The 23,225-nt window shown below is 41.8% G+C and overlaps 2 protein-coding genes across 3 annotated transcripts; one reads left to right on the top strand and one right to left on the bottom strand.

Moving 5' to 3' along the window:
* Positions 1-1,511: 1,511 nt before the first annotated feature.
* LOC307230638 (uncharacterized protein) lies at positions 1,512-12,325 on the bottom strand (the record flags this gene model as incomplete). Its single annotated transcript, XM_080001074.1, has 5 exons — positions 12,119-12,325; positions 10,790-11,182; positions 7,895-8,311; positions 3,176-3,277; positions 1,512-1,636 (listed from the first exon to the last, which is right to left on the bottom strand). Exons 2-5 carry the CDS (start codon positions 11,067-11,069, stop codon positions 1,512-1,514), a joined length of 924 nt encoding a protein of 307 aa, XP_079857200.1. The 5' UTR covers positions 11,070-11,182; positions 12,119-12,325.
* Positions 12,326-12,943: 618 nt separating this feature from the next.
* Positions 12,944-22,256, top strand: LOC307230067 (uncharacterized protein). 2 transcript variants are annotated; one of them, XM_080000262.1, is made up of 5 exons: positions 12,982-13,030; positions 15,847-15,919; positions 16,437-16,593; positions 16,683-17,069; positions 20,009-22,256. In XM_080000262.1, exons 3-5 carry the CDS (start codon positions 16,437-16,439, stop codon positions 20,797-20,799), a joined length of 1,335 nt encoding a protein of 444 aa, XP_079856388.1. In that variant the 5' UTR covers positions 12,982-13,030; positions 15,847-15,919; the 3' UTR covers positions 20,800-22,256. The 2 variants fall into 2 exon arrangements, with proteins under 2 accessions (XP_079856387.1, XP_079856388.1); XM_080000261.1 differs by lacking the exon at positions 15,847-15,919 and having other exon boundaries at positions 12,944-13,030.
* The last annotated feature ends 969 nt before the right edge of the window (positions 22,257-23,225 follow it).

Below are 23,225 nucleotides of genomic sequence, written 5' to 3'. Positions count from 1 at the left end.
GTGCCACTGGAACTACCCTCCCCTCCCTGCAGGACTTATACACTAGGAGGGGTAGTAGCAGAGCCCGCAGTATTTCTGTGTCGTACTGTTGTATACTGTCCTGTATATCTCCATACTCACTTTATTCACATGCACTTTACTGCACATATCTGTATATACAAATAGCCTATCCCATATACATAACTCTATTCCCTTTAATTCTATTTTGTACCCCCACGTTGTATTACCTTTTTGAGTCTTATTTTATTTTTTATTTTATTCAATTTATATTATTCTATTCACTAACTGCATTACATTTTAGGAATCAGTTTGTTTCAGTTAGTAAGCTATGTTGATAATAGGTGAGCTCTTATGTTCCGTTTAGAAACTATTGTGCATAATCTCCGGGTGCGGTGCAAAGACATTTCACTGCATATTTATATGAACGTATGTTTATGTATGTGACAAATAAACCTCTTGAAAAAACCTAATACACAAGGTCACGACCCAATAAATATATTGGACACCAGGATGAGAGGTGGAAACAATGTTTGAATATGCCATTCATCTCATCCTCTACTCTGAGAGGGACTGTGTAATCTTTCACAGAATGCCTGTAACTCCAATTACTGTCATATTTCCCACTCAATTTGGATTTTTGGATTTAGCTCCTTTTCCATTATTACCGATTCTGCTGCCCCCGAATCCACTAGAAATTTCATTGTCCGACCTGCAACCTTCAGCGAGAGCCTCGGCATTACCTTATATGCTTCATGTGACAACATTGCATCCTGACCCTGAGATTTGCATTGATGTTCTAAATAGGTTATGGCATTATTTAACAACTGAAATTACTGCTCTGGTGTGTATGAATGTCTTTGCGGGTGCTCTCACATGACAAATAGGAAGGTGGATCCTCACTTGTCCCCGGCTCCTCCACCAGTTAGTCTGAAGCCTCAACATTCTCTTTCTGCTTTGGGCAATCTCTGGCCCAGTGATCAAAAATACCACAGATGAAGCAACCATCATCGTGTCCTCTGCCCCGCCCTCTGTGACCACGGCCATGACCTCTGCCTCGCTGTTGTCCCTCGAAGGTTTGCAGCTGTACCATCTGGAGTCTGGCACTCACTTCTTCGTTTTTCTTCTCTTTCTGTCTATTTCTCATTCATCAGCTTTTCAGAATGTAGAGTATGACTTTCAACATCTCAGTCTGCCAGTGTCACAGTTCATGCTTTTGTATTTCACATGGCCCTGTGTTTCAGGTCTCAGTCCTTGGGACAAATCTGTCCCTCAGTTGTACTTCCCACGGACTAATTTGGTGAGGCCACTTTGTGCTTCATGCTCTTCTGTTAGACGTGCCAGGGAATGTGCCATTGATTGTGTTGGCCCTTGTTTGCAGATTGATATTTTTCTCAAGTCCATTCTGCAGGCAAATCTGTCTCTTATTCTTCCAAGCAGAGCCCTTTACTGCCACACTGTAGGCATCACCCTCACCCCAGCTGTAGCGTTCATCTATCTGTGGGAATGTTCCTTCAACTGCGCTCCTTTTTTAGTCCCATTTGATTCCCAGCAGACGTCTTCACTGGTTGCGGGGCTGGGTAGAGTGGTGGTGGAGGCTCTCTTCTTGGCGGCGGAGTCAGGTCCAAGTCTGGATCACCTGCGTATTTGACACAATGCATTGTACTCATCAGTATATAGAATCCCTTTCATTCCGACTCTGGTCTTTTATCAGAAACAACCAATAATAAGCAGTTAATTATGAGTTTGTTATTCTAAGAATCACAGACGAGGGGATGCCTTGCTGGGTTTATTCACTTGTGTAGAAGGCCTTCACACAGCACGTTCGAGCTGGAAGTGTCATTCTCACTCTCAGTCTGGGTTTGATACATTCAGTACAAGAATCAGTTAACAGGCATTGTATTTTCGGACAGGACATATTTGTTTGCCAAGACTCAGAAAATAGATAAGGTCACCAGTCCAGTTGGTGAGGAGAATCACAGTTTGTCCGGGTCAACTGCCCAGGTCAGGCCTATTCCAGGAATAGAGTCGTCTCACAGCCAGCAAGTCTCCATACTGGTAGTAATACATTTTAGTAAATTCTTGCGATAGTAATACATTAAGGGCATTTTTCCCCACCACAACCTGTCCATCTGAGCATTCTATGCTCACATATTAAAGGAAAAATACACATTAATACATATACACTGTGTTTACATCTTCGCTCTTTAATTTTTATATAGGAGTTCATGTAATCATCTTTTAATAGGGTCAGGTTTTTCTCCTTTGTGCGTAATCTGGTGCTGTTTGAGATTTCCAAATTGACTGAATCTCTTCCCACACTGTTCACAGGGGTATGGTTTCACCCCCGTGTGTGTACGCTGATGAATGTTGAGATGTCCTAATTGACTGAATCTTTTCCCACACTGTTCACAGGGGTATGGTTTCTTTCCTGTGTGAACTCGCTGATGTATTTTTACTTCAGCCCTTGTTGTAAAGCTCTTTCTACACTGTTCACATGAATAAGGCTTCTCTCCTGTGTGTGTTAGCTGATGTCTCTTGAGACTACCACTGTCATTAAAGCTCTTCCCACACTGTTCACAGGGGTGAGGTTTCTCTCCTGTGTGTGTATGCTGATGTCTCTTGAGACTGGTTGAGCGACTGAATCTCTTACCACACTGTTTACAGGAGTAAGATTTCTCTCCTGTGTGTGTAAACTCATGTTGTTTAAGAGTTCCTAATTTCCTGAATCCTATCCCACACTGTTCACAGGGGTAAGGTTTCTCATCTTTGTGCGTAAGCTGATGTTGTTTGAGATGTCCTAATTGACTGAATCGCTTCCCACACTGTTCACAGGGGTATGGTTTCTCATCTTTGTGTGTAAGCTGATGTTGTTTGAGAGTTCCTAATTGACTGAATCTTCTCCCACACTGTTCACAGGGGTAAGGTTTCTCTCCTGTGTGGCTGCGTTGGTGTATCTTCAGGTGACTTGGTGCAGTAAAAACCTTCCCACACTGTTCACAGTTATATAGTTTATGGGATAGGAAAGATTTTCCACAATGGTTACAAGTGTGAATATGTTGTGCATCTCTCCGTTTCCGGGTGGTTCCAGAGGTTCCTATTGGATGAAATTCCACAGAGGGGAGGAGACTCTCCGCTCTGATCGTTCCACTACCCAGCCGTTGGACGCTAAGCTCACGGTTTCCAATCTTAATGTGGTGATCGGAGATGGGAGATGTGAAGGAGGACAGACACTCCGGACAGGAATATCCCTTAGTAGGAGCCAACTGGGGTTTCTCTGCTGGAAGAAGAGAGGGAGAGAAAGATAACAGTGAATTAAAAAACAAGACAGAGGATGCTAAGAATTTAAGACATTGAGCAAAAAAGTGTCAGGTAGTAAAGCAGTGAAGTGACTGCACCATCTACAATTTCAGAAACAGAAGTGAAGTGAACCATAATATTGCAGCATTACATTGCAGCTTTTTGCTTATTTTACAGGGGTTTTTGCACTATTTAACCTCCAAGGTTGCCTGCTACTTTAGATATGACACATTGCTGGACATAAGGGATTCAACGCTCAATCACACCAATCCAGAGTTCTTCCACTGGGATCCCCTGCTCACTTGAACTGCTGAGGCCCAACACACCACAGCGTTGATACCAAGTAGACGCCAGAGATGAGCAGGGTGTTGGTGAGGTTGAGGTGCCGTCCCAACCACCTCCCATTTCCCAGCATTCTTCTTGCCAACATACAATCCCTGGACAACAAGGTGTGCGAGCTGACAGCGAGTATCTCCTTCCAGTGGGAAAGGGAGGCAGGGGTCTCGGTCTAAGGGATTGAAACATCATCTGCCTTACAGGGACCTGGTTGCTAGGATATTTCAGACCAGACCTTCGTTCTCCATATTTTGTGCGGACAGATTGGGAGAACTCTAAGGCAAAGCAAGGCAAGGGCTGGTGTGTTTGTTTCATGGGAAACACTGCTCGGTGTAATCCGAGGAACGTTCATTCTCTTAAGTCTTTCTGCTCCCCGGACCTGGAATATCTAACGCTCCTGCCTTGGCCATTCTGGCTATGCAAGCACTGCCCACTTTGAGAAAGAAATACTGCTGGTTCGACCAATCTGACGCTGTGTTCAAGCCAGGACTGCAACTTCGCAACGTTACAGCTTACAAAGTGGAGGGGTGGGACAACACAAAAATGGAATGTACAGTGTGTAGGTGGAAGACTCCTCATGACAACGTGGACTTGGAAATGTTCCGTGACGCGTCAGATGGCGACGTTGACGGGTACACGGAAGCAGTCACAGGATTCATCCTGAATTGTATAGACCTTGTCCCCACAAAAACAGTCCGGGTGTATCCAAACCAGAAACTGTGGATCAACAGTTCCAAACCATCTTCTCTCACCACCTGGGAGGCTACGTTCGCCTCCAGAGATACAGTATCTATAAAAAAATTAAATAAAGCTGCTACAATCCCCGCAGAGCGATCACGGCTGCCAAACAGGAATATAAACAGAAGATCAAGACACGGCTTGGTGGTAATGACTCACGTAGTATGTGGCAGGGACTACACACAATATGAGATCCAGCTGCGCAGCAAACGTCGCTGCCAACCTCGCAGACGAGCTAAATAGTTTTTACGCCCGTTTCAAGGTCGTCAACACCAACCCTCCTGAGGGAGTCTCCACCACCAGCAACACGACCCATCTCTGCACATCGCTGTGGTCAACGTGCGCAAGTTGTTTGGGTGCGTTAACATTCGCAAGGCGGCCGGGCTAGTCAGAATCCCAAGCCGGGTGATTAGAGCGTGTGTGCCAGCTTGCCTGCTGTTCGGGTGGGGCGTCGGTCTGCCGGCGCAGATCCTGGCTAAGGGCCTGCGGTCCGTGCCGAGCGTCCGCAGCCTGTGTCTTGTCCCTGCACTTAGGGGTGGGTTGTATGTATGTGCCCCGGGGATGCGGGGTCTCCTTGTGCACCGTGGGACTGTGTTACCATTTGGGATGAGGCGCGCACGTACGCACGCACCCCAGCACCCTCCTGGTTGCATTCCTCTCCTTTCCTCCCTCATTTACTGCCATAACTATGACAGGAAGAGTCCATGTGTCCAATTGCTGTTCCAGTCTTCCTGGACCCGATTAACCCTGATTTTTCAATACATGTCCGATGTTTATGTTTTCCGTGTACATGTTTGGTTCTATGTTTAATTGTCTCTGCCGTGGTGATTCTCCCCCTCTTGGAGTAGTGATAAGTTGTTTACATACCCAAACATGGTAAAATGGTTCTCCAAAGAGGGGGGTTGGTGGCAATTCAACAGTGCTCTTGTCACCCTACAGGTCGTCCACAGGACAGAGTTGTTGCAACAGTGCTTGATGATTTAATGAATAAAGAGTTGCGTTGCAGGTTGAGAAGTTGAACTCCACTTGCAGACTAACTGTCCTAGATGCAATAGCATACAAATACTCAGCATGCCGACAGCACAGGGTAAAAATAAATAAATAAGTAGGTAGCAGTGTGTAGAATTTAGTGGCATCTATCAAAGTGAGCCCCCCCCCTCCCCTTTCCAACACCTGAGAGAGAAATGATATAGCAATATATAATATAATCTCATAGAGAAAGATTTAGATTTATTTTATTTCCCTAGTTTCTTATTTGTATGGAAAATTTAAAACGTAAACCTAACTCAGAGAATTGGAACAGAGTTTTTTGTTTCTCCTCCAGACAGCGGTGAACGCCGTCTCCCGTGCCACAGCTATTTATTATTGTTTGTTTCCTGCATGTATTCTAGTGGAAAGTTATAGAATGTGCTCAGAAAATCAATTACGCATCACATTGTTTTTGATATTGAAATAGTGGTCTGAGCATAGCCTTCTCGCTTAATGCTACTCACAAGAGATAAGTCAGTCTGGTAAACAGTACTAGTTAATCAAAAGAATTGTTGGAAGACTCTGCCAAGAAGACACTTGCAGCTAGACATTATAAAAGGGTATGTGTCTGTGTATTTAGCCAGTCTTGTCCACTTCAGAGACAAACTCAGATCTTTTTTATAATAAAGGATCTTGGACCTTCTTCTTCCAAGGTGATTTTTTTCCAAGCTGAATTCAGAGAAGCGTTGTGATTTTGGTGTGGTCTGATATTTCTTTAAATATAATCAACTTAACACACTCTTACTCCAAAGTGGTTGATATATCTATTTGAAGAAAAATCACAGCTACATTGATATGCCATCAACAGTTTGGTCAGTATTATGATGCAGCTTTTAGATAGAACTAAAACACACAAGATATGAGTATGATTTTGTATTTTGTGTTGCCACCAGAAATGTTGCCATAGCACAAACTAGAATATATTGACAAACTGTTTTGTCAATACAAAATTTATCATCAAGGTCTTGGGTATATAATGAAGTTAAAATAGTTGATTAAATCTAATGTCTAATTAGGTAAAAAGAAGGTTTTATCACAACTGTTTACAACTTTATTTCAGTTGACCCAAGCTGTTTAGTAGCCATTATCTAATGACCTGAAAATTCATGACCACCTGCTGGGGGCCATTAGAGGTGTGGATCTGCAGCAGGCTGGGCCCTCTCTCTGTCAAAGGAATGAGGCTACAGGCTAGAGGGAGTGGGGCAATGCAAGAAATGTAAGAATTTTTTTTAGTTTTGAAAGATTTATTGAAAACAAAAATATATATACAATATATATATACAAATATATGTACAAAATAGCACGGTGGCAGAGTGATTGCACTGCTGCCTCACAGCAAGAAGGTCCTGGGTTCAATTCCCGCCTGGGGCGCTGTTGGCACCGCGCCTCAGAGGGTATCTCCTGATTAGGGGCCTCTCTGTGTGGAGTTTGCATGCTCTCCCTGCTCACATGGGGTTTCCCCCATATAACATTGTAAGAACCCCCACTAAAAACATGCACAAGAAACATCTTCTGTTTGACAGTTTTGAAAGACAGTCACACGCGCGTATGATAAAATCACACGGAGGTAGAGAGAGATTTATGAATTCAAAGTCTTTTGAATTTTTACCTGCGATCAAGCGGGTGCAATGATCAACCTCAGAGGGTTATGGGACTGTCCAAGTCCTGACTCCATATTGTTCCAAAAAAACCTTGTGCATTCCCACTATCGAGACATGTCCCCCCGTTACTTTCTGTTGCCATGGGACTTAACTAAGTAAAAAGTGTTTGTTTTTGTGTGAACACTTTACTGGTAAATAATGAATCCTGCACTTCTGGAACAGGGATAACCATTTGCCACATTACATTACATTACGTTCTATGCGCGCGCAAACCCCACCCCGATAAAATCGTATATCGATTATAGCGATTGGAATTTTGCACGATCGCCCAAACTTACTGGTAACATTATGGAGTTTAGAGGGAGACAAAAAAACTGTGTTTGGTTTGTCCATTCTGCAACATGTCAGCCGTCGTACCCACTCGCTATTTAGGTTTTAAAAAAAATGGCTGATTCTAAGGTATTGACAACACGTTTCGTATTTTCATGGGGTTATACTCAAATTAAAACATACTTAGGAATATTATATTCCATGCCTGCCAAGTCCGTTCCGAAAAATCTACACACTGCACCTTTGAGTCAATTCATATCTGCTCCTGTTACATTTCAGACAAACTGAATAAAGAATCTGTATGAACCCACCTACATTAAGAATGTCTTTATAGCAGAAAGCAGAGGTAAACCTCTTTCTATACCACAAGGCTTTAATAAAACACTCAATCATTTGACCAAACAATAAATGTCAAAAACGTTTAATTAGTATTGTGAATATTTATAGTGCTCATATTATTTTGCTTACTTTTATTAGCCAAGGAATCAACAATTTATGAAGTTATTACCTGCTAACATTCATCTGGTCAACAGCTTGGTAAGAGAAAAAATAAAAAAACGTACCTGACTGAGGCTGACTGGTCTCCTTCCAATCTTCATCACTGTCTTCAGTCTCAGTTTCAGAAGAGTGTGAAGAGACGAGCTGCTCAGCACCAGCTGGTTCTAAAGCAGCAGCTGGATCTGAGTTACTGGCTGCTTCTGACACTCCCCAGTCCTCTCCATCAGCTTCTGTTTCCATCTGTGTAGTTGAGGTGCTAGCTACAGGTTCTGCCTCTCTCTTCTCCTCACTCTGGTGCTGATGAAGCTGGGACCACTGAGCGCACTCGTCATCATGTTCCCTCTTCACAGGGAACTCCTCCTCTTCCTCTTTAATGTGTGGGGGCTCTGGCTCCTCCTGGCCCAGACTGGGGCTCCACTCCTGCTGCTCAGGGGGAAGCTCCTCTTTACAGACAGAGAGCTGCTGGAGCTCTGGAGGGAACACTGAGATACAGACAGAGAAAGATGTAAAACCTCAAAATTGAAGCATTCCACTATATACATTTTGCATTGAGTTTACCAACTGTCCAATAATTCTAATTTAAATCTAATCACAGTTTACAATAATATGAAACATGTCATTTTAATCACAAATTACATAATGTCACATGCCTGTCTTCACCCAAAATTGTCATAATTTCAATGTGAGATTCAAGACAGCTTACTGTTTATTACATGTTGGAAAAGGTAGAAAAGGTACAGCCTGTGCAAATAACACCAACAGTATGTTTCCAATTTATTTCTCGTAATATAAGGTTAGAAACTGATTGGCCGCCTGAAACCTTGCAGCGATGAAAAAGGTTGCAACTTGCACTGTTTCATAAGATAATATAAAACAATTATTTCATATAACTTTACATATATCAAGATTCAAGAGGTTTATTTGTCTTACATATACGTACTTTCACACATATATATGCAGTGAAATGTCTTTGCAACGCACCCGGAGATTATGCACAATAGTTACTAACTTTTTAAGGTTCACCTTCTTAAAGTCCCCAGTCACCACCACAGCCGCATCGGGATGTTTGATCTGATGTTCGCACAAGTCACATAAGTCCCATAGTGCTGTGTCGATGTCTGCTTGGGGTGGAATATAAACTGCTGTGATGATCGTGCGGAATTCTAGGGGGAGGTAGAATGGACGGCATGAGATGGTCAGCTGTTCCAGGTTCAGCGAGCAGGAGCAGGAGATAGTCTTGATGTTGTTGGAGTAACACTAGCGGCTGTTTATCATGAGGCAGACGCCTCCACCCTTGGATTTCCGACCTGTCACTGCCGAACACAAAAAAGGACTCGGCTGGACAAATGGCTTCATCCAGCACCAGTGGGTTCAGCCATGTCCCCGTCAGGCAGAGGACCCAACAGTTTCTCGTATCCTGTTGGAATGTAATCCTCGCTCGAAGGTCATCCATCTTGTCTTCCAGGGACTGGACATTAGCAAGAATGATGCAGAGGTGGACGGTAAGGTTGTGTCGTCATTTTGACCCGAATGCCGCCTTGTTTACCGCTGTGCTGTGGAAAAGCGGCTCTATTATTGATGTTCCTGTTGAGAGCGTTGGTGCATAAAATCTCCGGGGGTGACCCTGGATCCACAGATAAAAAGTCCTAAAGTTGATCTTCCAGGTAAATTTTTATACCCACGAGTGCATTGCGGCCGTAGGAGATCACTGCCAATGAGTTTTTGGTGGACATATTGATATAAAACGGATAAAAAAATTAAAATGTGCATAATCAACGAGGAGCGCTTGTGCAGGTTGCCGCTACAAGTGGCGCCACGTCACAATCAGGGCTCCAGACTAACTTCTGCCACTAGTGGCACTGGTACTCCCTTCTGAAAATTTTAGGAGCACCACTGAAATCGACATTCAACGCAACACATTCACGTTTTCCATCTTAACCGTATTACTGATAAATGCTTTGATAATAAATAGACAATTAATAGAAATAACCATGTGCTGTTTTACTTTAAAGGAATAGACCACAAATTGAAGTCGTGCTTTAGCAGAAAAAACATTAATTAAACTTTTTTTTATATATATATATATATATATATATATATATATATATATATATATATATATATATATATATATATATATGTGTTATTTAAGAGATGTTTATTTATGAACTCAACCCATTGGTCCTCAATTACTTTTCATATACTTTTCACATGTTATATGTTAAGCTGAGCAACCATAATGTGACATTGACAAGCGCTACTGCTGATTGGCTCAAGTGGCACAGGAGAGGAAAGCGGCGGCGCGTCATACAAAGGAATACAGAGATTTCAAGTGCCGTGCTCCAAACCATAATGTTTAGTGAATGCGCGTTTGGCGGATATTTCAGCTTGGGCATGGCACCAAAATGTGGCATTGAAATCTGCGTCACTATCAGGTCCGGTAGATATTGATTGTATAGGAACCAGTACTATAGTGGTACCGGGCAGATCTACAATGAAATAAGATTTTATCCTTTTTATAAAGTAAAAAAATCAATATGTGGCGGTCAATGTTGATATTGTTGACACTCAGAAAGCTCTCCGCCTCTTTCCAACGCTCTCACTGACACACCAATTCTCGCTCCCTCCTTCTGTTTCACATGATATCAAGATCAGAAAAATAATAATAATCTTTCGCATATTTGCAAGTACCTCTGTTGCTCCTAGTTATAAAATTTAGGAGCACTGTCTCCAAAAATGGTCACAATATGCGACCAAATGGTTGCAGTCTGGAGCCCTGTATATATACCATTTCATCCATAAATCTTGATTTACACCCATGCTTTCAGTACGCAGTGTACAATACACCAAGATGGCGGCCAATGAGTAAATACTTTGTTTATATAGCTCCATATTTATTGTGAATTGCCATGTGATGGATATGATATAAGCTTTTTAAGATAAATTAGAAGGATCCAGACCAGCTCTGTTCAGCTGGACTCCGGGTCTTAGGATGGAAGCCAGCCCTCTGTACAGCCTCCGGATCTCCCGCTCCGAGCGCCTCCGTCTGCTCTCCCAGTCCACCACAGACCATTCGAACTGTCTGAAAATGTCTCCTCCTGCCGCTATCACCTTGTCGCTCAGCGCGTCTCTCACTTCTTCTCCCACCTTCACCTTGTCACACAGGAACAGAAGCTCTCCCACCGCCGCAGATATTCGCTCTCGTACTGAAAAGGTCAACAGTTGGAGTCGCTCCGCCATTGTCGTTGTCGTCACAGAGCTTCTGGTCACATGTCTGTGTTGGAGGCAGCAGGAAAGTGAGCGGTGTGATCTACTTCTGGGTCAAAGAGTGCTGCTGGGAGCTTCTCGTTGTTCTAGAATGAGAAGAAAATGTAAATGGTTATTTTAAATTAGAAATGTTTCTTTTATATTTCATTTTATGTTTATTGTCTTGAACTTAATTGTCATATGGTATTTAATTTTAATTTCATGGTAATCACACATTAATATCCTTTTTAATGAGGTGATCAATTTGAATTAGTAAATGTTCCTGTAATCTGGCCAAATTTTCTTGTTCATTTTAATCTTTATATCCAATTAAATTCAAAAAAAATATAAAGACCACTTTCTATTCATTTCTTCCCAATCACATTATCTTTTAATAGTCACCTTGTTGTACTTTCAGAAATGTTACATTTTACTGCCCACATCTATAATACCACTTTGGATTATAAATCTGGATTATATTCTGCATATCAGTTTAAATAAAAAGGAGGGTTAATGGGATGGGAGATGAAAGGTTAGTCCAAATCTGGTAATCTGTGGTCCAGTTCAGGGAAATGATTTGCTCCGTGCCTCTTCAGCTTCCCACTCATTTTTGTTTTGCAGTTATAATTCTATGCTTTAGTGGTACTTCCATTACTGATACTATTATCACTATTAGTGTTGTTATTATTAGGGCTTCTGTTATTGCTGTAAAACACAGAGCGCTTTCCAAACACGCATAACTTACTCTGTAAACACCGATTTTAATTTTACATAAAATTGTTCTATTATTGTATCTATTATTTTAATAAAGTCAGTTAGGGGCCTGCTAACATGCAGCTAATGCTAACGAAAGCAACATGGTGCTTGTTGTGTGGAAAATGAAATGAAAAAGCCAAGCGACCGCAGGGAATGGAGATTTGCAAACGTGTGTAAGCCTTTGAAAATTGGAAGAGATTAAAATTATATATATATATATATATATATATATATATATATATATATATATAAGGCTCGGGGAGGCGTTAACATTCTCCAACTCTTACGACTCGTTGCTCTGCTCGTTGTTTTGTGCGAAGCGGGGTCCCGTCCTTGGCAAATTCTCCTCGAACCCAAACAGTGGAAACACGAAGGACTCTCACACATGTTCGTGACGAGACGCTGCGACGGCGCAACGTGGCAGTTGTGTTTAACGGTACAAGACGGATAGAAGAAGATCACGTCGGCATTCTAAGCGGCTTCCTCTTCGCCGCTCGCATTGTTCCCGCTGCTCCCTAACAAGATGCTCACTGCTGCCACTAGTGGTTGGAACATGTACTTACACACAACTGACATATTGAGCCTATCGGCGCCACCTGGTGGTCTGCAGAGGGCACAGCAGCCACTGAATGTGGAGAGTGCAGGCGGAGCTCGTTGCCTTCATCCTTTTAATGTCATCTTTGCACAATAAAATGCTTTAAGATCCCTTCGTGTTTCCTGTTTTTCTGCAGATATTCATGTTAATTATTAAAGTGCTGCATATAGTTCATCATCAGCGCTTAGAATACATGTGAGTACAACGCAGGGGATGTGTGTGTGTGTGTGTGTGTGTGCATGTGACAATAAAAGATTCTTCTTCTTCATTCCTCCCAAAGGTCTACAATATCAAAATAAACCTCACAAACATGATATTATTTATTTATAGTATTACCAGTAGTTGGTTGTCTTAATAAAGAAATAAAACACAAAGACATAGGTTGGGTTTTCCATTGCGACATTCATGACCTTACAGTCAAAATGTTGGATTTGACCCTTAACGCTTTCCGTAGTACCTCTGTGGTACGAGCACAGCGTCGCGGGAGCGCGCGTTTCCTTCGCCGTTTGAACGGGGAAAGACGGGGGCGGGGCCGAGACCCATCTGGACCGGGAAACGGAGTTCCATACAACACCGGGCCTCCTCCGGCAGCATGTCCGAGCAGGTGAGTGTGTCTCCGGATTCCATGTGGCTCTGCCCAGGCTTCCTGAGCACTGCGGGGCTCACAGCAGGAAACCAGGACACATTTCTACTTCCTGGACGGAGACCAGGGAGGCTAATGCTAGTTAGCAGTTAGCTCCGAGCTGTAGTAGTACCGTAGTACAGCTGTAGTGATACTGTAGTATTAGTAATACCAGGGAGGCTGATGCTAGTTAGCTCCGAGCAGTAGTAGTACTGTAGTACCTCTGTAGTAATAGTGTAGTATTAGTAATACCAGGGAGGCTAATGCTAGTTAGCCCCGAGAACCACTGACCCAAGCCTCCAAAATTACTGGTTTCATATTGACTTGGAGGGATTTAGTGTCATAACAACAAAAACAACAACAATAATAATAATTACAGCTGCAGGCAGCAATATAAGGGGTCCATTATCGACACCAATCACACATTTTTGAGTTCCCATTGGAGGGTTGCATCGGTTTGTGTGCTGCCGCTCGTCTTTACATCAGCATTACTTATCAGCATTATTATGAGAAGATGTCTTTCTACTACTTGTAGTCCAAAGAGTCCTGGAAATCACTCTGTGTGGAAGATTCAACACTGCATGTCCCTCAGAGACATTTCATCAATTTTTTAAACTTTTGGGACTAAAATAAAACTGACACGATTCGAACCAGCTGCTCTGGAGCTGCAAGACTCTGTGAGGTCACAAACTCGGAATATGTTTTGGACTGTTTTCGACAAGTGTTTCGAAAACGCAAAAGGGATGGTTCCTCCAAAGGTTCTTAGAACTTCCCGCGGTACGAAAACGCCTTCTGTGAGTGATTATAATTTTGAATGAAAGCATATTCTATAAACGATCATAATATAAATCATTTTGAAAGATGTGATTTTAAAATATTGAATATTTTAATGTAATCATCAGGCTGTGTATTGGACATATGCAAGTACAGTGGTACTTTGACTCACAAGTTTAATTCGTTCCGTGACAGAGCTCGTAATTCAATCTGCTCGTATAGCAAATGAATTTTCCCCATTGAAATGAATTGAAATGCCATTAATCTGTTCCAGCCCCCCAAAAAACACCCCATTTTTTTGTTACGTGTTTTTAAATAAGAAAAATGTATTTATAAATAAAAAATATTGTATAAAAACATAATAAAAGAGAATTTCGAAGAGAATCGCTCATGTTTTTCTATGATTTCATGCTTTAATTCAATCGACATCATCTGTTTCTTCTTCTCAGCACTTTCTTAGGACCCATGGTTAGAAATTTATTTTTTGGCAAAATAACTGCACAAAACACAAAAGAGATGCTTCCACAGTCAGCTAACCACGTAAGTGAACAAGTGAGACACGGGATGCTGGCCAGATTCGCTCGCCACACCAACTAGTGGAGGTGTATCTGGAGCTCGCTCCTCACATTTAACTCACATTTTTGCTCGCAAATCAATACAAAAAATTTACAGAACGATGGCTCGTAACTCGGAAAACTCGTATGTTAGTGCACTCGTTAATCAAGGTACCACTGTATATTATATACAGAGTCCTTATGCAAATTACCTTGAAAGATGTCACTACAAAATCAAATGTAATGTAATCGAATTGGGAATTTGACTATTTGGATCAATATCCACCAGTACAAGGTGGGATGTTATCATAACTAATTATTAATTATCACAATAATCACAGATCATTTTAATGATAATTTATTCCATGTCACTACTTCTACAAAACCCTCTGTTAAAAAATCCAAGTACTGTTCAAATCACGTTTATAGCTACGATCAGACCAAAACTACAGTTTAGGAAATTAAACTATTATAGTGAGAAGTCCTTTCCTATTAAGAAAGCCAAATAAATATAGCACAAAAGCCAATTGCCATTGGAAAAGATAATTTTGACTCAGCCATGAGGCCAACTTCCCATGATTTGGGTTGAGCCCGATTGTGTCATATCTGTTGTTTCAGCTCCACAGTTTGAAATCCTATAACCCTCGTCAACATTACATGATTACATTTTTTTTTTCCCAGTCGCGAACGACAATGAATAGATGTATCAACACACATTTAAAGATGGAAATTTAAAGATTTTCATTTTTTTCTGGACACACATAACAACTGCTGTGTGACAGAGAACAGGACCGCCACAGTTTTGGAGTGCCGCTGCACTCCCCAGAATGTATCTGACTGCACATTCTCATTGTCTGATGAGATCTGAGGCTTTGACGCACACACACCAAAAGATTAAGGAAGGACTCACCCGATAAAATCGAACACATTTGATTGAATCGTGACCTGGCCGATTGTGATCTTTTAGAAACAGATTAGAATTTTTCACATACACACATATCGAAAGACATAGGATTCTACAGCAACTACCCCGTACTACCCCAACTCAGCTACATCTCAGAATCACTCCTAGGAATTCCGTTAAAAATATGACTAAAGGTTGTGTCGGAAGCTTCCTATACTCGCAAATCACTGGTTTCCCTGGAGTTGGAGTAGGAGCTGCAGCAGATCAAAATCACTGCAAAGACGGGGACACATTCCTTAAAAAAGTAGACCACATAGATACTTTATTTTGCAGCTCGGACTGTTGTAAACTGTGACATTACATGGTGTCATTGATCAATCTCTGTAGAGTAGGTAGCGATCAGGTGCTGTAGAAATACAGGTTGTTGTTGTTGTTCTTATTAATACAAAATATTCATACCCTCCTGGAGGCAGCCATCCCAAGCTCATCGGGAGCAGTGAAGGCAGATTTATGGTCATGTGTCAAAACACCGCCTGAGGTATTTTGTGTCCTTGCTTATTCTGTAGAGACCACCAAATCTAACTGCACGTAGAGCCACGCAGCGCCACAAGTAAGGATTGGCCGCCTGCTTTGGGCCCTGTATGTATTCCCGCCACGTAATTTCCTGAATAAATGACTAGACACATAATTTCCTGAATTAAAAAACATGAATCAATAAGTCTAAGTGTAAAATAAATGCCTGCCCTCTATTATTTTCTCTCCTGCCTCTCCCCATATTAAACACTGGGACAGAGTGCAGCCTAAGAAACACTGCCACCTGGTGTTCTGGTGCCATATCACAGTCCTCTGCCACAGACACCGCAGAGGAAATACCGCTGTGGTTTACGCAGAACCACGTCTCGGCCTTTAGGATTGAGTGTCTTGCTCAAGGACCAGAGCAGGTCACTAGATGACCGAGAGTGATTCTCAGACGGACCCTGGAGTTAAGAACCAAATACAAATCTAAAAGAGGCAATGACACCCAATAAGACTTTGTGTACAGGGCTTTAACAATCCAAAATGAGATGAACTGATAATTCTTAAGGACACATGCTGTAAACTAACTTAATAATTTATTGTTATTTATTAGTTATTTAAAGAGTGTGTATACTTCTAGATGGTGCTTCCCTACATTGTGGTCATACACTCTGCAGCGCCGCTTGTTTCGCAGCTGCATGGACAAACCCTGACCACGCCCATCATTTACACACATGCAATAGGAGAACAGCAACACAGGAAGCAATCACACACCCAGCCAATCAGCATTCAGCAAGGTAAAGGATGTTTAAAGCAACATAAAAAAATATTTTTATATGCTAAATGTGTAGGTTACTGAGTTTTCCTCCCTGTGTCTGTATGGCAGTGTTCCCTCCAGAGCTCCAGCAGCTCTCTGTCTGTAAAGAGGATCTTCCCCCTGAGCAGCAGGAGTGGAGCCCCAGTCTGGACCAGGAGGAGCCAGATTCCCCACACATTAAAGAGGAAGAGGAGGAGGAGGTCCCTGTAAAGAGGGAACATGATGACGACTGCGCTCAGTGGTCCCAGCTTCATCAGCACCAAACTGAGGAGAACAGCACCTACACTGAACAGATGGAAGAAGAAGTAGTAGAAATAGAAGTAGAACTGGATCCAGAAGATCCAGCTGCTGCTTTAGAACCAAGTGGTGCTGAGCAGTTCCTCTTTTCACACTGTTCTGGACCTGAGATTGAAGACAGTGATGGAGGTTGGAAGGAGACCACAGACCCTCCGTCAGGTAAGTGTTTGTTTTTCATCTCCAACCAAGCTCTTCTACTGGGTCAATTCCGACTTAACTCTTCGTTCCTTTCCGACTTCAATGGAATGCTGCATTAATCACTTAACCTTTCTATGACTGGTTAACTTTTATGGTATGGGCCAATGGACCCAGCTACTTTGTGTTGGTCCTCTGAATGTCTTAATAGCCCAAAAAAAAAAAAAAATCCAGGCATAGCAGGACTGGGCATCACATTCTGCCCATATCTGAATGCCGTATTTTGCCGGTTTGCTTGGTATGTATTGTCTGATTGGATGCCGCCCATGAAATGCAACTAGGCATTCATCTACAGTTACATGGGGGCCTGGGTTATAAAGAAGTGTTTTTATTTTCGGTTTAGGTTTATTTTTTTTCCTCAGTTCAACTTCTGTTGATGATGGCTTGTTCAAAAGATTAGTCCCTGCTATGAATAAATACAATTCTAAACACAACGGGAACAAACCACACTTGGTTGCACAGGTCTCAGTTTCTGCTGATGACAGTCTCTTTTCTGCTGGTAAATAAACACCAAACCGTACATCAAAAACACTGTCAAAAAAAATTTAGTCCATCTAGTAAATAGAAATGATCGGAACAGCTTTATTCAAAATGTGGTTTTTTTTAAGCCTTAATGATTATACATGGACACATTTGTTGGTACCCTTACAGCTCATTGAAACAATGCTTCACTCCTCCTGAAAAGTGAAGAAATTAAAAGCAATTTCCTCATGTTAACCTGCATGCCTTTGGTACGTCGTAGAGTAAAGCAAAGAAATTGTGAAAAGAGAAATTATTGCTGATATTGAGATCAATTATATTCTTAAATGGCCTGGACAAACTTGTTGGTACCCTTCGACGCAAAAAGAAGAACCCACCATTTTCTCTGAAATAACTTGAAACTTATAAAAGTAATTGGCATCCATCATTGTTAATTCCATATTTAATAGAAATCTGACTTTGCTTTTGATTTTTGATTCAACAGAATATTTTACATAATAAAACAAATGAAAATGGCCTGGACAAGAAATTAACCTAATATTTGTTGCACAACCTTTAGAGGCAATCACTGCAATCGTTTGTGTTTGTTTGTGTTTTCTGTAGCTCTCAATGAGACTTCTGCACCTGTCAACAGGTAGTTTGGCCCACTCCCCCTCTAGCCGTCTCAGGTTTGAAGGGTGCCTTCTCCAGACTGCATGTTTCAGCTCTTTCCATAGATGTTCGATAGGATTCAGTACAGGGCTCATAGAAGGCCACTTCAGAATAGTCCAATGTTTTGTTCTTATCCATTGTTGGGTGCCTTTACCGTGTGTTTTGGGTCATTATCCTGTTGGAGGACCCATGACCTACGACTGAGACGGAGCTTTCTGACACTGGGCAGTACGTTTAGCTCCAGAATGCCTTGGTAGTCTTGAGATTTCATTGTGCCCTGCACAGATTCAAGGCACCCCGTGCCAGACGCCGCAAAGCAGCCCCAAAACATTACCAAGCCTCCTCCATGTTTCACAGTAGGTATGGTGTTCTTTTATTTGAAAGCTTCATTTGTTCCTCTGTGAACATTGAGCTGATGTGACTTGCCAAAAAGCTCCAGTTATGACTCATCTGTCCAAAGGACATTCTCCCAGAAGCATTGTGGCTTGTCAATATGCATTTCAGAAAATTCCAGTCTGGCTTTTTTATGTTTTTCTTTCAAAAGTGGAGTCCTCCTGGGTCTTCTTCCATGGAGCCTTCTTTCACTCAAAAAGCGACGGATGGTGCGATCAGACACTGACGTACCTTGACCTTGGAGTTCAGCTTGTACCTTTTTGGGAGTTGTCCTTGGCTCTTTTTCTACCATTCTCATTATGCTTCTGTTCAATCTGGTTTAAATTTTCCTCTTGCAGCCGCGTCCAGGGAGGTTGGTTACAGTCCCATGGACCTTAAACTTCTTAATTATATTTGCAACTGTAGTCACAGGAACATCAAGCTGCTTGGAGATGGTCTTATAGCCTTTACCTTTAACATGCTTGTCTCTAATTTTCTTTCTGATCTCCTTTGCTTTCTCTGGTCCATGTTCAGTTTGGTGCACACGATGGTAGCAAACAGTAGAGTGACTACTTTTCTCCATTAAAATTAGTTTAATGACTGATTATAAGATTGAAGACGTGTGATACCAATAAAATAAATCAGTAAGTTTGAAATATCACTATAATCCAATTATTTATAATCTTTTCTAAGGGGTTCCAACAAATCTGTCGAGGCCACTTTAGAATATAATTGATCTCTTTAGCAAAAATGTGTTTCTTTTCTCAACTTAATGACATACCAAAAGCATGCAGGTATACATGAGAAAATTACTTGGGTTGTGTGTGTGTGTGTGTGTGTGTGTGTGTGTGTGTGTGTGTGTGTGTGTGTGTGTGTGTGTGTGTGTGTGTGTGTGTGTGTGTGTGTGTGTGTGTGTGTGTGTGTGTGTGTGTGTGTGTGTGTGTGTGTGTGTGTGTGTGCACATATACTGTATGTGTATATAAAATCCTTTCTTGCTACATCATACAGACGAAGATTCCCTCACACCAACTGTACAGCGGTGCCTTCAAAATCCTAATTTCACTCGTAGCTCCCAGTAGTATGTGATGCCAGTTATTGTTATTGTTGTATGAACAGGAAAAAGAAAGTTGAACACTAGTCCCACAATCCTTTCAACCGTGACATTTTGGACCAATGGCACTCAGGGGTCAGTCGATGAACTATAAACTAAGAACATGCCGGATAAGCTTATAACTTATTTTTGTTGTTTCATGTTTGCCGGCGTTCTTTTTGTCGTTATTGCTTGAACTGTGCTGGAACCTTTAACTACTTTACCTGTTTTAACTCAACACCCAAAATGATTTGTGGCCTCTCTGACTTTCTTTTGTGTCCCGCTTTTTTCTCTCCCGCTCTTCTTCCAGGAGTGAAATCCCTGTTGGTCCGGACCCAGATATTTTCATCAAGTGAACACAAAATTAGTCAGCGTATTAACTCAGGAGATAGACCATACAAATGTCAAGAGTGTGGGAAGGGATTCAGTCGCTCAGTCGGTCTCAAAACACATCAGCGTATTCACACAAGAGAACTGCCCTACAAATGTCAACCGTGTGGGAAAGGATTCAGACGATCAGGAAATCTCAAGCTGCATCAACGTATTTACACAGGAGAACAGCCGTACAAATGTCAACAATGTGGTAAAGGATTCAATGAATTAGGAAATCTCAAGCTGCATCAGCATGTTCACACAGGAGAATGGCCATACAAATGTCAACAATGTAGTAAAGGATTTAATCGATTAGGAAATCTCAAGCTGCATGAGCGTATTCACACAGGAGAACGGCCGTACAAATGTCAACAGTGTGGGAAAGGATTCAGACGATCAGGAAATCTCAAGGAACATCAGCGAGTGCACACTGGAGAAAAACCGTACAAATGTCAACAGTGTGGGAAAGGATTCGGTCAAGCAGGAGATCTCAAGAAACATCAGCGTGTTCACACAGGAGAACGCCCTTACAAATGTCAACAATGTGGGAAGGGATTCCGAAGAGCAGGAAATCTCAAGGAACATCAGGTTATTCACACAGGAGACTGGCCGTACAAATGTCAACAGTGTGGAAAAGGATTTAGGGGATCAGGATCTCTTAAGAAACATCAGTGTATTCACACAGGAAAAACAAGCGTCAGACTGATGAGGGAGCTGTGTTCTCCGTAGAATAGACCCATTTTGTTTCCCTGGTTAACATCTTCATGTAAGGTACAGCATTACTATTCAAAATAAAGTAAATATGGAGCTTGCAAATTTAAGTGGCCGCAAAGAAGTTGGAGTTGAGCACAGATGAGTATTTTTCCCTGATAACATGAAACCTTTGAATGATCACATGATTTAGGATGCAATTCGACTCAGGAATTTCTCCATAATCCTGTGCTTCAAAAATCATTTGCTAGCAGGTTAGGTAGCTCGCAAACAATTACCTTGGAAGATTTTGGAGGTAGTTGGGATCACTGGTGAGGTTTATTCCATGCCGTTTATTTTTTACCTGAAATAAAAAGTGCAATTTCGATCGCTGAGATTAAGTTCACACGGGGATGTCTCCAAGACTGATAATGCCCCTATACTTCCATATCGTTTAATTAAAATCATTTTCCATGTACAGTTTTACCTGATGTCATAGAGCACAAATCAAATGCTCAGAACATGTGAATATTTTTTGAGAAGTTAATTTAAGTTAAAAAAAAACAAAAAAAACGTATATAATTTAGACTATTGTATGGGCATTTACACACACACATCCACAAGGACCTCTGACGGTGTCCTGTGGTATCTGGCACCAAGACATAAGCAGCAGATCCTTTTAATCCTGGAAGTTGCAAGTTGGTTTGGGCTTGTTGTTCCAACACATCCCCCAGATGCTCCATCCGATTGGGCCCTAACCCTGTCCATCCACATGCAGAAGAAAATGTGATTCATCAGACCAGGCCACCTTCTTTCTTTGCTCCATGGTCCAGTTCTGACGGTCATGTGCCCATTGTAGGTGCGTTCAGCAGTGGACAGGGGTCAGCGAGGGTACTCTGACCGGTCTCCGGCTACGCAGCCTCATACACAGCAAGATGTGTGTGGCTACGCAGCACATCAATGAGCCCATGGGCACCCATGACCCTGTGGCTGGTTCACCGGTTGTCCTTCCTCGGACCACTTTTGGTAGGTACTAACCACTGCATATCGGGAACATCCAACAAGACCTACATTTTTGGAGATACTCTGACCCAGTCGTCTAACATCACAATTTTGCCCTTATCAAAGTGGCTTAGATCCTTACGCTTTCCCATTTCTCCTGCTTCCAACACATAAACCTCAAGAACTGACTGTTCACTTGCTGCCTAATATATCCCACTCCTTGACTCCGTGCCATTGGAACAAGATGAGCAATGTTGTGCACTTCACTTGTCAGTGGTTCAAATGTGGCTGATCAATGCATATTTACACAAGTGCACAATACAAGATTAGACAGTGCTTTCTATATCCATGGTCCCAACGGCCACCTCCACAATATTTACACCTAGAGGCGTACAGTACCACAAGATGCAGTCCTGGGCCCCCTCCTGTTCATCACACACATTTCCTGTTTGCAGTTAATGTCTTGTTTTCTGTTGTACCTGCAATAAAACTCAGACACACCAACATTTAAATACTGTATTTGGAATTTTCTATCTTGGAATCCCTTTATATCAGGATCACGTCAGGAATTACAACATAACCCAAAATAAATAATCTGGCTTCCATTTGTGTAGGTATATTGTACCAAAATGTACAGGAGTAAATGGAGCGGGAACCTACAGCAGGAGTAAATGGAGCGGGAACCTGCAGCATCCTGCGGAACCTGTCTAAAGCATTTTGCTCTTTTATCGTTTTAATGACAAAATACATCCATATGTCGAACAACATACAATATGACGTCAATGAAATCTTGGTTAGAGCAAAACATACTTTTGTCTGAGGTCTTATATTTCCCCTTTCCACAGACGTATGCTGGGATTGTGTGACGTCAACTACCAGAGCTCTATAGTCCTTAACTGCTGCTTTATTTTCCCTTAAAATGATATTTACTGCAGCATCTTCACCTTTGCACCAACATGGCAGCTTGGCGGTGAGTACTGTTGCCTCACATCAAGGATATCCTGGCTTTGAGCCAGACTGGGGAACTTTTTATTTTCTTGTTTGTATTTTGCAAGTTATCCCCATGTTCACAATGGTTTCCCCCGGTGCTGAAATTATTTCCTGCTTCTTGCTCCCACTGCATGGCTTTTTTGTTGATTTAATTTTGTTTTGTCAATCTCTTGTTTGTGTTTTTCTTGATTATCCTCTTAGAGAAGCACTGTTAATTAGCATATAGATATATACAGTATTTATTTTTTAAAAAGGAACACTGCTTGAAACCAAAGTGGAGGACCTCGAGTTTTATATCCATTTTTGTTATAACAAGTACATCATGGAAGAGGATCAGGACGGCTGTAATACCGTGAAAAGGAAGAAGATGGACTCAGCAACGGACACAGACAATTTAATCCAGGGTGCTGTAGAAGTGTTACATAATGATTAATGGAATTTTAGGTACCATCAAATTAACCATAGCTCATTAA

Source organism: Zeus faber (genome assembly GCF_960531495.2).
Source record: "Zeus faber genome assembly, chromosome: 5".
In the NCBI taxonomy this organism is placed as follows: domain Eukaryota; kingdom Metazoa; phylum Chordata; class Actinopteri; order Zeiformes; family Zeidae; genus Zeus; species Zeus faber.
This window is presented reverse-complemented; position numbering and strand designations above follow the sequence as displayed.

Coding starts and splice junctions, on each gene's coding strand:
- LOC307230067 (XM_080000261.1), top strand. Junction 16,594..16,682: donor GCCAATCAGCATTCAGCAAG/GTAAAGGATGTT, acceptor TCTGTATGGCAG/TGTTCCCTCCAGAGCTCCAG. Junction 17,070..20,008: donor GACCACAGACCCTCCGTCAG/GTAAGTGTTTGT, acceptor CTCTTCTTCCAG/GAGTGAAATCCCTGTTGGTC.